Raw genomic sequence first — 16,034 nt, forward strand, 5'->3', positions numbered from 1 at the left:
CCACCTGTGCCCCCTACTGTACCAACTTGCTGTGCTTTAGCCACCCGGCGCTCCGCTCGTTGTTGTGAGCGTCGCTCCTCCGCCCTCCGTTGTTGTTGGAGGGCGACTGCCTCCAACTGCCCAGTAGCGTCCTTCACGAGCCTCCTCCACTGAGGCCGATCTTGACACCGCCGGTACCAGTCATCGGCAAGTCCACTCAGCTCCACGTCCTCCTGTACCACATCATTCCATCTCTTCTCTAGCCCGTGCCGCGCCCGTTTAGCCCCCTCGATCCGGCCGAACAAAAGCTGTTTAGGCATGCGGTGGCTGGGCACTCATACACTCACACACTCACACACACACACATTCACACACTTACTTACACACTCACACACACTAACACACGTACTTACACACACACACTTACACACTCACACACTCACTAACACACACTAACACACTCACACACTCACTTACACACTAACACACGTACTTACACACACACACTTACACACTCACACACTCACTAACACACACTAACACACTCACACACACACTTACACACTCACACACTAACACACACTTACACACTTACACACACTCACACACTCACACACTCACTTACACACTCACACACACACTCACTTACACACACTCACTTACACACTCACAAACTAACACACACACATTTACACACTCACTCAATCACACACTCACACACTCACTCACTCACACACTTACACACTCACTCATACACTAACTCACACACTTACACAACAACAACAACCGCCATTTGCCACTAAGTGGCAGTGACGTCACCACGACGCTTGTGCCAGGCCATGTGCACCTTGAGGCCACGTGAAGTGTCGAACGCCCGCTGGCAGGAGGTCAAGGGGCAGACCCAGATGCCACAGGTCGACTGACTGAGATGACCGAGATGACTAGCTGATGCAGCACCTGTGCCCCTTACTGTACCAACTTGCTGTGCTTTAGCTACCCGGCGCTCCGCTCGTTGTTGTGAGCATCGCTCCTCCGCCCTCCGTTGTTGTTGGAGGGCGACTGCCTCCAACTACCCAGTAGCGTCTTTCACGAGCCTCCTCCACAGAGGTTGATCTTGACACCGCTGGAACCAGTCATCGGCAAGTCCACTCAGCTCCACGTCCTCCTGTACCACATCACTCCATCTCTTCTCTAGCCCGTGCCCTGCCCATTTAGCCCCCTCGATCCGGCCGAACAAACGCTGTTTGGGCATGCGGTGATTGGGCATGCGGGCTACATTTCCCAGCCAACGCAGCCTTGCCTGCTGCAGGAGCTCACCGATGGAACTTTGTCCAGATCTTTCGATGATTTGTGAGCTCCTCACATAATCCAGCCTGGTTAAACCCAGGATTGATCGTAGGCAGGCCAGCCTAAATGTTTCTAACCGGGGAAGATGCTCCATTACGGGGTCCACATTTCGCAAACATAGAGAAGGGAGGGAATGACTGTGGCCGAGAAGACCTGAAGCTTCGTGCGAAGCGACAGACCAGGTAGCTTCCACACAGCGTTACGCAACCGATGAAAAGATATTGCCGCTCGACTGATTCTGAGTGAGACCTCTGCTGTTAAACTCGAGCCGGTCATAAACACACTGCCCAGGTATGGGAAACTCTCCACACTCTCCACAACTGCCCCATCACCGATTGGGAGTTGTGGGAGTGGAGTGTCCGATGGTACAAAATATCCAGGCAGGTGCTTAGTTTTGGTGGGGCTGATGGTAAGGCCCCACCTTTTAGTGGCACGCTCCAGTCTCAGCAGCAGTGTCTCAAACTTCTCCTCTGAATGAGCAGCTATTACCAAATCATCGGCATACATAACGAGGTTTACCAATAAGGAGCCATCCCTTGATCGCACCGGGGCATCGATCAGCCTCCCATTATATCTGTACCAAATGGAAATTCCCCCGGTACAGCTATTGAAGGCTTCACGAACTACGTGGTCAAAATAGATGGTAAATAATGTGACTCCCAGCCACGTAGTTTTAACCGGGCCCGCTCACCATCATGAAGGTCCTTAATGAGCATGAGCAGCGGGTCAGGGACTCCGAAAGTATGAAGAAAAACCCAGAGCCCAGGCCTACTGATGGTATCATAGGCCTTGACCAGGTCAATAAAGCAGAGATGTCGGTCTTGTTGGAATTCCCTACACCTCTGCTGTAGCAGACGGACGGAAAATATGGCATCTGTGCAGGACAGCCCTTTCCTGAAACCGCATTGGGGCACTGCAAGCCTCTCCTCAGCGTGCCTAGCAAGGCGATGTGGAATAATCCTTGCCAGGACCTTTCCCGGTACACTGAGGAGTGAGATGCCCCTGTAGTTGTTACAGTCTGTGCAGTCCCCCTTCTTAAAGAGGGGGACCACCAGGGCATCCTTACCATCCAGGGGAACCCGTCCAGTGGTCCAGACTGTTGTTATGATGTCATGTAGGGCAGTCTGTGCACAAACGCCACACTCCCGCAGCATTTCGCTTGGGAGTTCTTCTCTGCCCAGTGCCTTTCCTGGTCTCAGACTCTGGATCGACTTCAGTACTTCCTCAACGTATGGCACCTCAGCCAGCCACTCGCAGGGGGTGACTTCCTCCTCCAATATTTGAGGCACCGCAGCCTCAGCAGGGTCATCCCCACTTTGTCCCATGATGTTTTCCGGGCTGAGGTATTCCCCCTCCCCCAGGACCTCACAGAAATGCTCAGAAAATCTGCAAACCTGTTCCTGGGGGTTGGAAATTTGATCACCGTTCTTTACCCTAATGATGGTAATAGGTGTGGTGCTGCAGGTTACTTTTTTGATGGAGTTATACAGTGATTTGTGACCACGGGCCATTGAGGCAGACTCCATCTCCTCAGCAACCCGCAACGACCACCCATCCTTGCAGCGCCTCACGGCTCTCCGAACCTCCGAGCGAAGGCTGCGGTAAGCCTCCTCATTCTATGACGTGGGATGCTGTAGCCGATGAGAGTGGGCCTGTCGCTTTTTTTCGACCATCCTGAACACCTCCTCTGTCAGCCAGGGTCTCTGGGGAGGTCTGGACCGCGTACCCAAAGCAGCCATTGCAGCTGCATGAGTCACAGTCCTAAACCTCGCCCATTTACCCTCGACATCAGGAGGAGTGGGGGATGATGCCAACCCCAGCCGCAAGCGATGATGAAATTCTCATTTGCAAACTTTTATCAGCTAACTGAGACCAGGCCACCTTAGGTTGGAACGGGGTCTTGGGTGTACACCCACCACCGGTGTGGAATAATGGCAGGCGCATCTTACAGATGACAAGTTGATGGTCAGAAGGCAGATCAGCTCCATGGTAGGTCCTGGTGTCAAGGACATGGGCTCGCATGCGCTGATCCGTCACTATGTAGTCCAGCAGATGTTCTTGCTTGGACCCGGCATGCATCCATGATGTTGTGTTGATGCACCGATGCCGGAACAGCGTTTTGGTAATTACAAGCCCATGGGCTGCACTAAAATCTAGCAGCCTCCTACCATTGTTATTCAGCTGATCTGGCCCATGCCTTCCAATCACTCCAGACCAGGTGCCAGCATCGTGACCAACTCGGGCATTGAAGTCACCCAACCAGATGACTTTATCCCGAGGGGCCACTTTAGCTAGCACCTGTGACAGGAGGTCATAGAAGGCATCTGACTCATCGGCCGTGCCTGCATCCCTCCACGGATGTTCTTCTTCAGTGGGGGCATAAGTTACCACGACCACCACTCCTCGCCGCCGGTTGATTGGGAAGGCGAGCCCAAAGTAGCCTGGGGCTTACAGCTTCCCACACCTCACCGCCACGCTCCCACACCCCCTTCATTCTTTTGTTCAGAAGAAGAGCCACACCCTGTTGTTTGGCAGTCTCCTGCCCCGAGTAGAGGACTGACCACCCCTCATGGTCGCAGGAGCCAGAGCCGGTCCACCGGACCTCCTGAATGCCAGAGAGATCGAGGCAGTACCGGTCCAGCTCCCGATAGAGGAGTGGCAGCCTCTCCTCCGCAGTGAGCGTTCGAACATTCCACGTGGCCATCCGTAGTGGCTTGTCGTTGTTTCTGGAGGAGCCCCGAGGATAAAGATTAAATCTCCTGGCTCCGCCAGATGGGGTTTGGCCAGGAGACGTCATAGACGCCTGTCCCCCCGGGGCCTCCGGCACAAGCTTATTAGTTAGATATTTTAGTCGTGGTTTCGTGGTAATTTATTGAAGGTGGAGGGGTTACCAGCCCCTCGCACCCGTCGTTTAGCGACTGTGGTGGTCACAGACGCCATGAGGGGAGAGGCCAATCGGAATTGGCCCTCCCCCCACAGCACTGTCCACGACAGAGTTGCCCGTCCGGCACCGCGAGGAGGTAGGGGGTTGTTTTTGCCGGATATATATATTCACACACATATATATATACACATATACACACACACACATATATACACACACATATATATACACATATATATATACACATAAACACACACATACATGCACAAACATACACTTGTATATACACACGCATATATAAACATTTAACACACTTATACGCACGCTCTTATATATAAAAAAACACATAAGTGAGTGTGTGTATATTTACACTGATATAAGTGGTGACTATTACATAAGTGTTTGTGTATATATTGGCAATTGTTAACAGTGCTGTAGTGAATGGAGTGAATAGTGGTGTAGTGAATAGTGGTGTAGTGAATAGTGGTGTAGTGAATCGTGGTATAGTGAATAGTGTGAATTGTGGTGATTTACTTTCAATGTCTTACAGGAATCTCAACAACCAGATCATCAGCAGCAGTGCCAGCGACTCCATCAGTAGTAACAACAACAACACGGACGACAACAACAACAACATCAGCAGTGCTTTCCACAACAACTACAAACACCACGCAACCACCAAACACTGCAGGAGCAGCAGCAGCAACAACATCAACACAACCAAACATGATGCCATCGCTGGCGACAACGCAGGGACAAGTCGCAGCAGCTTATAACACTCCTACCAACTCATCAACAACAGCTCCACCAACAGTAGCTCCAACAGCCCCAGGTCCAACAACAACAGCAGCTCCAACAGCAGTAGCTCCACCAACAACCCCAGCTACAACATCAACAGCAGCTTATAACACTCCTACCAACACATCTACAACATCAACAGCAGCTACAACATTACCAGCAGCTCCACCAACATCCCCAGGTCCAACAACAGCAGCAACTCCAACAACAACAGCAACTCCAACCACAGCAACTCCAACAACAACAGCAGCTCCAACAGCAGCAGCTCCAACAACAGCAACTCCAACAACAACAGCAGCTCCAACAACAACAGCAGCTCCAACAACAACAGCAACTCCAACAACAAAAGCAGCTCCAACAACAGCAGCTCCAACAACAACAGCTCCAACAACAACAGCAGCTCCAACAACAACAACAACAGCTCCAACAACAGCAGCAGCTCCAACAACAACAGCAACAACAGCAGCTCCAACAACAACAGCAGCTCCAACAACAACAGCAGCTCCAACAACAACAGCAGCTCCAACAACAATAGCAGCTCCAACAACAACAGCAGCTCCAACAACAACAGCAGCTCCAACAACAACAACAGCAACAACAACAACAGCAGCTCCAACAACAGCAACAGCAACAACAACAACAGCAGCTATAACAACAGCAGCAGCTCCAACAACAGCAACAACAACAGCAGCTCCAACAACAGCAGCAGCTCCATCACCAACATCAGCTCCGTCACCAACATCAGCTACAACATCAACAACACCTTCAACAACAACACCAACACCACCTTCAACAACAAATACAACACCGTCACATACAACAACAACACCATCACCTACAACAACAACACCACCTTCCACAACAACAAATACAACAACACCACCACCTGCAACAACACCTACGACACTACCACCTACAACAACACAACCCACAACAACACCTACAACAACAAACACAACAACAACACCTATAACACCACCACCTGCAACAACACCACCCCCTACAATAACAACAACACCAACATCTACACCACCACCTACACCATCAACACCACCTTCAACAACAAATACAACAACAACACCTACAACAACAACACCGCTTCCAACAACAAAAATACCTACAACACCACCACATACAACAACAATACCACCTTCCAGAACAATAAATACAACAACAACACCTACAACAACAACACCTACAACACCACAACCCACAACAACAACAATAATACCTCCACCATCAACACCACCTTCAACAACAATACCACCTTCCACAACAACAAATAGAACAACACCACCACCTGCAACAACAATACCACCTTCCACAACAACAAATACAACAACACCACCACCTGCAACAACACCTACAACAACAAACACAACAACAACACCTATAACACCACCACTTGCAACAACACCACCCCCTACAATAACAACAACACCAACAACAACACCTACACCATCAACACCACCTTCAACAACAAATACAACAACAACACCTACAACAACAACACCGCTTCCAACAACACAAAAACCTACAACACCACCACCAACAACAACAATACCACCTTCCACAACAATAAATACAACAACATCTACAACAACAACAATAACACCTACACCACCAACACCACCTTCAACAACAAATACAACAACACCACAACCACCTACAACAACAATACCACCTTCAACAACAAATACAACAACAACATCGCTTCCAACAACACAAATACCTACAACACCACCACCGACAACAACAATACCACCTTCCACAACAATAAATACAACAACAACACCTACAACAACAACAATAACACCTACACCATCAACACCACCTTCAACAACAAATACAACAACACCTACAGCAACAACACTTTCCTCAACAACACCTACACCAACAACAATACCACCTTCAACAACAAATACAACAACACCTACAGCAACAACACTTTCCTCAACAACACCTACACCAACAACAATACCACCTTCAACAACAAATACAACAACACCTACAGCAACAACACTTTCCTCAACAACACCTACACCAACAACAACACCTTCAACAACAAATATAACAACACCACAACCACCTACAACAACATCTCCTACAACAACAATACCACCTTCAACAACAATACCACCTTCAACAACAAATACAACAACACTTTCATCAACAACACCTACACCAACAACAACACCTTCAGTAACAAATATAACAACACCACAACCACCTACAACAACATCTCCTACAACACCACCACCTACAACAACAACACCACCTTCAACAACAAATACAACAACAACACCTACAACAACAACACCGCTTCCAACAACACAAAAACCTACAACACCACCACCAACAACAACAATACCACCTTCCACAACAACACCTACAACAACAACACCTACAACAACAACACCTACAACACTACCACCTACAACACCACAACCCACAACAACAACAATAACACCTACACCATCAACACCACCTTCAACAACAAATACAACAACAACACAACCACATACAACAACAACAACAACTTCCACAACAACAAATACAACAGCAATAACACCTACACCATCAACACCATCTTCAACAACAAATACAACAACACCTACAACAACAATAATACCGCTTCCAACAACACCACCAAGTACAACAACAATACATATAACAACAACACCACCTGCAACAACACCTACAACACCACAACTCACAACAACAACACCTACAACAACAACAATAACACCTACACCATCAACACCACCTACATCAACACCACCTACAACAACACTTTCATCAACAACACCTACACCAACAACAACACCTTCAACAACAAATATAACAACACCACAACCACCTACAACAACATCTCCTACAACACCATCACCTACAACAACAATACCACCTTCAACAACAAATACAACAACACCTACAGCAACAACACTTTCATCAACAACACCTACAACAACAATACCACCTTCAACAACAAATACAACAACACCTACAGCAACAACACTTTCATCAACTACACCTACACCAACAACAACATCTTCAGTAACAAATATAACAACACCACAACCACCTTCAACAACAAATACAACAACATCACCTACAACAACAACAATAACACCTACACCATCAACACCACCTTCAACAACAAATACAACAACACCTACAACAACACTTTCATCAACAACACCTACACCAACAACACCTACACCAACAACAACACCTTTAACAACAAATATAACAACACCACAACCACCTACAACAACATCTCCTACAACAGCATCACCGACAACAACAATACCACCTTCAACAACAAATACAACAACACCTACAGCAACAACACTTTTGTCAACAACACCTACACCAACAACAACACCTTCAGTAACAAATATAACAACACCACAACCACCTACAACAACATCTCCTACAACAGCATCACCTACAACAACAATACCACCTTCAACAACACTACCTACAACGACACCTTCCACAACAACAAATATAGCAACACCACCTACAACAACACCATCACCAACAAGACCAAAAACAACAACACCATCACCTACAACAACACTACCACCTTCCACAACAACAAATACAACAACACCACCACCTGCAACAACACCTACAACAACAAACACAACAACAACACCTATAACACCACCACTTGCAACAACACCACCCCCTACAATAACAACAACAACACCAACAACAACACCTACACCATCAACACCACCTTCAACAACAAATACAACAACAACACCTACAGCAACAACAACACCGCTTCCAACAACACAAATACCTACAACACCACCACCTACAACAACAATACCACCTTCCACAACAATAAATACAACAACAACACCTACAACAACAACACCTACAAAAACAACACCTACAACACTACCACCTACAACACCACAACCCACAACAACAACAATAACACCTACACCATCAACACCACCTTCAACAACAAATACAACAACAACACAACCACATACAACAACAACAACTTCCACAACAACAAATACAACAGCAATAACACCTACACCATCAACACCATCTTCAACAACAAATACAACAACACCTACAACAACAATAATACCGCTTCCAACAACACCACCAAGTACAACAACAATAAATATAACAACAACACCACCTGCAACAACACCTACAACACCACAACTCACAACAACAACACCTACAACAACAACAATAACACCTACACCATCAACACCACCTACATCAACACCACCTACACCAACACTTTCATCAACAACACCTACACCAACAACAACACCTTCAACAACAAATATAACAACACCTACAGCAACAACACTTTCATCAACAACACCTACAACAACAATACCACCTTCAACAACAAATACAACAACACCTACAGCAACAACACTTTCATCAACAACACCTACACCAACAACAACACTACCTACAACGACACCTTCCACAACAACAAATATAACAACACCACCTTCAACAACAATACCACCTTCCACAACAACAAATACAACAACACCACCACCTGCAACAACAATACCACCTTCCACAACAACAAATACAACAACACCACCACCTGCAACAACACCTACAACAACAAACACAACAACAACACCTATAACACCACCACTTGCAACAACACCACCCCCTACAATAACAACAACAACAACAACACCTACACCATCAACACCACCTTCAACAACAAATACAACACCTACAACAACAACACCGCTTCCAACAACACAAAAACCTACAACACCACCACCAACAACAACAATACCACCTTCCACAACAATAAATACAACAACATCTACAACAACAACAATAACACCTACACCACCAACACCACCTTCAACAACAAATACAACAACACCACAACCACCTACAACAACAATACCACCTTCAACAACAAATACAACAACAACATCGCTTCCAACAACACAAATACCTACAACACCACCACCGACAACAACAATACCACCTTCCACAACAATAAATACAACAACAACACCTACAACAACAACAATAACACCTACACCATCAACACCACCTTCAACAACAAATACAACAACACCTACAGCAACAACACTTTCCTCAACAACACCTACACCAACAACAATACCACCTTCAACAACAAATACAACAACACCTACAGCAACAACACTTTCCTCAACAACACCTACACCAACAACAACACCTTCAACAACAAATATAACAACACCACAACCACCTACAACAACATCTCCTACAACAACAATACCACCTTCAACAACAATACCACCTTCAACAACAAATACAACAACACTTTCATCAACAACACCTACACCAACAACAACACCTTCAGTAACAAATATAACAACACCACAACCACCTACAACAACATCTCCTACAACACCACCACCTACAACAACAACACCACCTTCAACAACAAATACAACAACAACACCTACAACAACAACACCGCTTCCAACAACACAAAAACCTACAACACCACCACCTACAACAACAATACCACCTTCCACAACAATAAATACAACAACAACACCTACAACAACAACACCTACAACAACAACACCTACAACACTACCACCTACAACACCACAACCCACAACAACAACAATAACACCTACACCATCAACACCACCTTCAACAACAAATACAACAACAACACAACCACATACAACAACAACAACAACAACTTCCACAACAACAAATACAACAGCAATAACACCTACACCATCAACACCATCTTCAACAACAAATACAACAACACCTACAACAACAATAATACCGCTTCCAACAACACCACCAAGTACAACAACAATAAATATAACAACAACACCACCTGCAACAACACCTACAACACCACAACTCACAACAACAACACCTACAACAACAACAATAACACCTACACCATCAACACCACCTACATCAACACCACCTACAACAACACTTTCATCAACAACACCTACACCAACAACAACACCTTCAACAACAAATATAACAACACCACAACCACCTACAACAATATCTCCTACAACACCATCACCTACAACAACAATACCACCTTCAACAACAAATACAACAACACCTACAGCAACAACACTTTCATCAACAACACCTACAACAACAATACCACCTTCAACAACAAATACAACAACACCTACAGCAACAACACTTTCATCAACTACACCTACACCAACAACAACACCTTCAGTAACAAATATAACAACACCACAACCACCTTCAACAACAAATACAACAACATCACCTACAACAACAACAATAACACCTACACCATCAACACCACCTTCAACAACAAATACAACAACACCTACAACAACACTTTCATCAACAACACCTACACCAACAACACCTACACCAACAACAACACCTTTAACAACAAATTTAACAACACCACAACCACCTACAACAACATCTCCTACAACAGCATCACCGACAACAACAATACCACCTTCAACAACAAATACAACAACACCTACAGCAACAACACTTTTGTCAACAACACCTACACCAACAACAACACCTTCAGTAACAAATATAACAACACCACAACCACCTACAACAACATCTCCTACAACAGCATCACCTACAACAACAATACCACCTTCAACAACACTACCTACAACGACACCTTCCACAACAACAAATATAACAACACCACCTACAACAACACCATCACCAACAAGACCAAAAACAACAACACCATCACCTACAACAACACTACCACCTTCCACAACAACAAATACAACAACACCACCACCTGCAACAACACCTACAACAGCAAACACAACAACAACACCTATAACACCACCACTTGCAACAACACCACCCCCTACAATAACAACAACAACACCAACAACAACACCTACACCATCAACACCACCTTCAACAACAAATACAACAACAACACCTACAGCAACAACAACACCGCTTCCAACAACACAAATACCTACAACACCACCACCTACAACAACAATACCACCTTCCACAACAATAAATACAACAACAACACCTACAACAACAACACCTACAACAACAACACCTACAACACTACCACCTACAACACCACAACCCACAACAACAACAATAACACCTACACCATCAACACCACCTTCAACAACAAATACAACAACAACACAACCACATACAACAACAACAACAACTTCCACAACAACAAATACAACAGCAATAACACCTACACCATCAACACCATCTTCAACAACAAATACAACAACACCTACAACAACAATAATACCGCTTCCAACAATACCACCAAGTACAACAACAATAAATATAACAACAACACCACCTGCAACAACACCTACAACACCACAACTCACAACAACAACACCTACAACAACAACAATAACACCTACACCATCAACACCACCTACATCAACACCACCTACACCAACACTTTCATCAACAACACCTACACCAACAACAACACCTTCAACAACAAATACAACAACACCTACAGCAACAACACTTTCGTCAACAACACCTGCACCAACAACAACACCTTCAACAACAAATATAACAACACCTACAGCAACAACACTTTCATCAACAACACCTACAACAACAATACCACCTTCAACAACAAATACAACAACACCTACAGCAACAACACTTTCATCAACAACACCTACACCAACAACAACACTACCTACAACGACACCTTCCACAACAACAAATATAACAACACCACCTACAACAACACCATCACCAACAAGACCAAAAACAACAACACCATCACCTACAACAACAATACCACCTTCCACAACAACAAATACAACAACACCACCACCTGCAACAACACCTACAACAACAAACACAACAACAACACCTATAACACCACCACTTGCAACAACACCACCCCCTACAATAACAACAACAACAACACCTACACCATCAACACCACCTTCAACAACAAATACAACAACAACACCGCTTCCAACAACACAAAAACCTACAACACCACCACCAACAACAACAATACCACCTTCCACAACAATAAATACAACAACATCTACAACAACAACACCTACAACACCACAACCCACAACAACAACAATACCACCTTCCACAACAATAAATACAATAACAACACCTACAACAACAACACCTACAACACTACCACCTACAACACCACAACCCACAACAACAACAATAACACCTACACCATCAACACCACCTTCAACAACAAATACAACAACAACACAACCACATACAACAACAACAACTTCCACAACAACAAATACAACAGCAATAACACCTACACCATCAACACCATCTTCAACAACAAATACAACAACACCTACAACAACAATAATACCGCTTCCAACAACACCACCAAGTACAACAACAATAAATATAACAACAACACCACCTGCAACAACACCTACAACACCACAACTCACAACAACAACACCTACAACAACAACAATAACACCTACACCATCAACAACACCTTCAACAACCCCACCTACATCAACACCACCTTCAACAACAACACCACCTACAACAATATCACTTCCAACGACGACACCCTTCCCATCAACACCCCAACCACAAATCACATCAACACAAACATCTCCATCATCACCTACAACAACGACACCCTCCCCATCAACACCCCAACCACAAATCACATCACCCCAAACATCTCCATCATCACCTCCAACAACGACTCCCTTCCCATCAACACCCCAACCCCAAATCACATCACCCCAAACACCTACATCATCACCTCCATCAACGTCACCCTTCCCATCAACACCCCAACCCCAAATCACATCACCCCAAACATCTACATCATCACCTCCATCAACGTCATCCTTCCCATCAACACCCCAACCCCAAATCACATCACCCCAAACATCTACATCATCACCTCCACCAACGACTCCCTTCCCATCAACACCCCAACCCCAAATCACATCACCCCAAACATCTACATCATCACTTCCAACAACGTCACCCTTCCCATCAACACCCCAACCCCAAATCACATCACCCCAAACACCTACATCATCACCTCCATCAACGTCACCCTTCCCATCAACACCCCAACCCCAAATCACATCACCCCAAACATCTACATCATCACCTCCATCAACGACTCCCTTCCCATCAACACCCCAACCCCAAATCACATCACCCCAAACACCTACATCATCACCTCCATCAACGTCACCCTTCCCATCAACACCCCAACCCCAAATCACATCACCCCAAACATCTCCATCATCACCTCCATCAACGTCACCCTTCCCATCAACACACCAACCCCAAATCACATCACCACAAACATCTCCATCATCACCTCCATCAACGTCACCCTTCCCATCAACACCCCAACCCCAAATCACATCACCACAAACATCTCCATCATCACCTCCATCAACGACTCCCTTCCCATCAACACCCCAACCCCAAATCACATCACCACAAACATCTCCATCATCACCTCCATCAACGTCACCCTCCCCATCAACACCCCAACCCCAAATCACATCAACACAAACATCTCCATCATCACCTCCAACAACGTCACCCTCCCCATCAACACCCCAACCCCAACCCACATCACCCCAAACATCTCCATCATCGCCTCCAACAACGACTCCATCCCCACCAACACCCCAAATCACATCACTCCAAACATCTACATCATCGCCTCCAACAACGACTCCATCCCCACCAACACCCCAACCCCAAACTGCTTCAGCGAGAACGTCACCATCATACCCCGTGTGGAACACGACCCAGACACCGACAGCTCCGCTCCCACCAACATTCGCTGCGACCACGACAGCGGTTGCCCGCACGACCAGAGCCGCCACGGTCACCGGAGCATCGACAGCCAGAGCTGGAGCCAACGAAACAACAACAACAACAGTGGCAGCAACAGCAACAACAACAGCTCTATCGACAACAACATCTGGACCACCCGCAACAGCTGGACAGACGGCAACAGCTTCGGCGCAAGGTGATACAACGGTTGCATCAGCGACACGCGCCACCGCACTCGTTTCTCCGTCATCATCAATATCGTCATCTCAGTCATCATGAACATCGTCATCATCATCGTCATCATCAACATTGTCATCCCAATCAACATCATTAACTTCATCATCTCAATCATCATCAACATCGTCATCATCATCCCAACGATCATCATCAACATCGTCATCATCAACGTCACCATCCCAATCAACATCATCATCATCAACATCGTCATCTCAACCGTCATCAACAACATCAACATCATCCCAACGATCATCATCAACATCGTCATCATCAACGTCGCCATCCCAATCAACATCATCATCAACATCGTCATCTCAACCGTCATCAACATCATCATCATCAAACATCATCCCAACGATCAACATCGTCATCTTCAACGTCGTCATCATCCAAACTATCATCAACATCATCATCCCAACCATCATCATTATCAACATCGTCATCCGAATCATCATCATCCGAACCATCATCATCAACATCATCAACATCATCATCCCACCCATCATCAACGTCGTCGTCATAATCACCAACATCATCATCACCAACATCATCATCCCAACCATCATCATCACCAACCATCGTCATCACCAACCATCATCATCACAACCATCGTCATCACAACCAACATCATCACCAACCATCATCATCACCAACCATCATCATCACCAACCATCGTCATCACAACCATCGTCATCACAACCATCGTCATCACAACCATCATCATCACAACCAACATCATCACCAACCATCGTCATCACAACCATCGTCATCACAACCATCGTCATCACAACCATCATCATCATCACAACCAACATCATCACCAACCATCATTATCACAACCATCGTCATCCCAACCATCGTCATCACCAACCATCGTCATCCCAACCGTCATCAACATCAACATCATCATTATCATCCCAACGATCATCATCAACATCGT

The 16,034-nt window shown here is 45.5% G+C and overlaps 1 protein-coding gene across 1 annotated transcript in view; it reads left to right on the plus strand.

Annotated features, from left to right (window-relative positions):
- Positions 1-16,034, plus strand: part of LOC144737337 (uncharacterized) — a 34,991-nt gene that overhangs the window by 11,616 nt on the left and 7,341 nt on the right. Inside the window, exon 3 of the mRNA XM_078619995.1 lies at positions 4,761-15,053. Within this exon, the coding sequence (XP_078476121.1) occupies positions 4,761-15,053 (10,293 nt within the window). The remainder of the gene's footprint in view (positions 1-4,760; positions 15,054-16,034) is intronic.

Source organism: Lampetra planeri, chromosome 68, assembly GCF_965212315.1.
Source record: "Lampetra planeri chromosome 68, kcLamPlan1.2.h2, whole genome shotgun sequence".
NCBI lineage: Eukaryota > Metazoa > Chordata > Hyperoartia > Petromyzontiformes > Petromyzontidae > Lampetra > Lampetra planeri.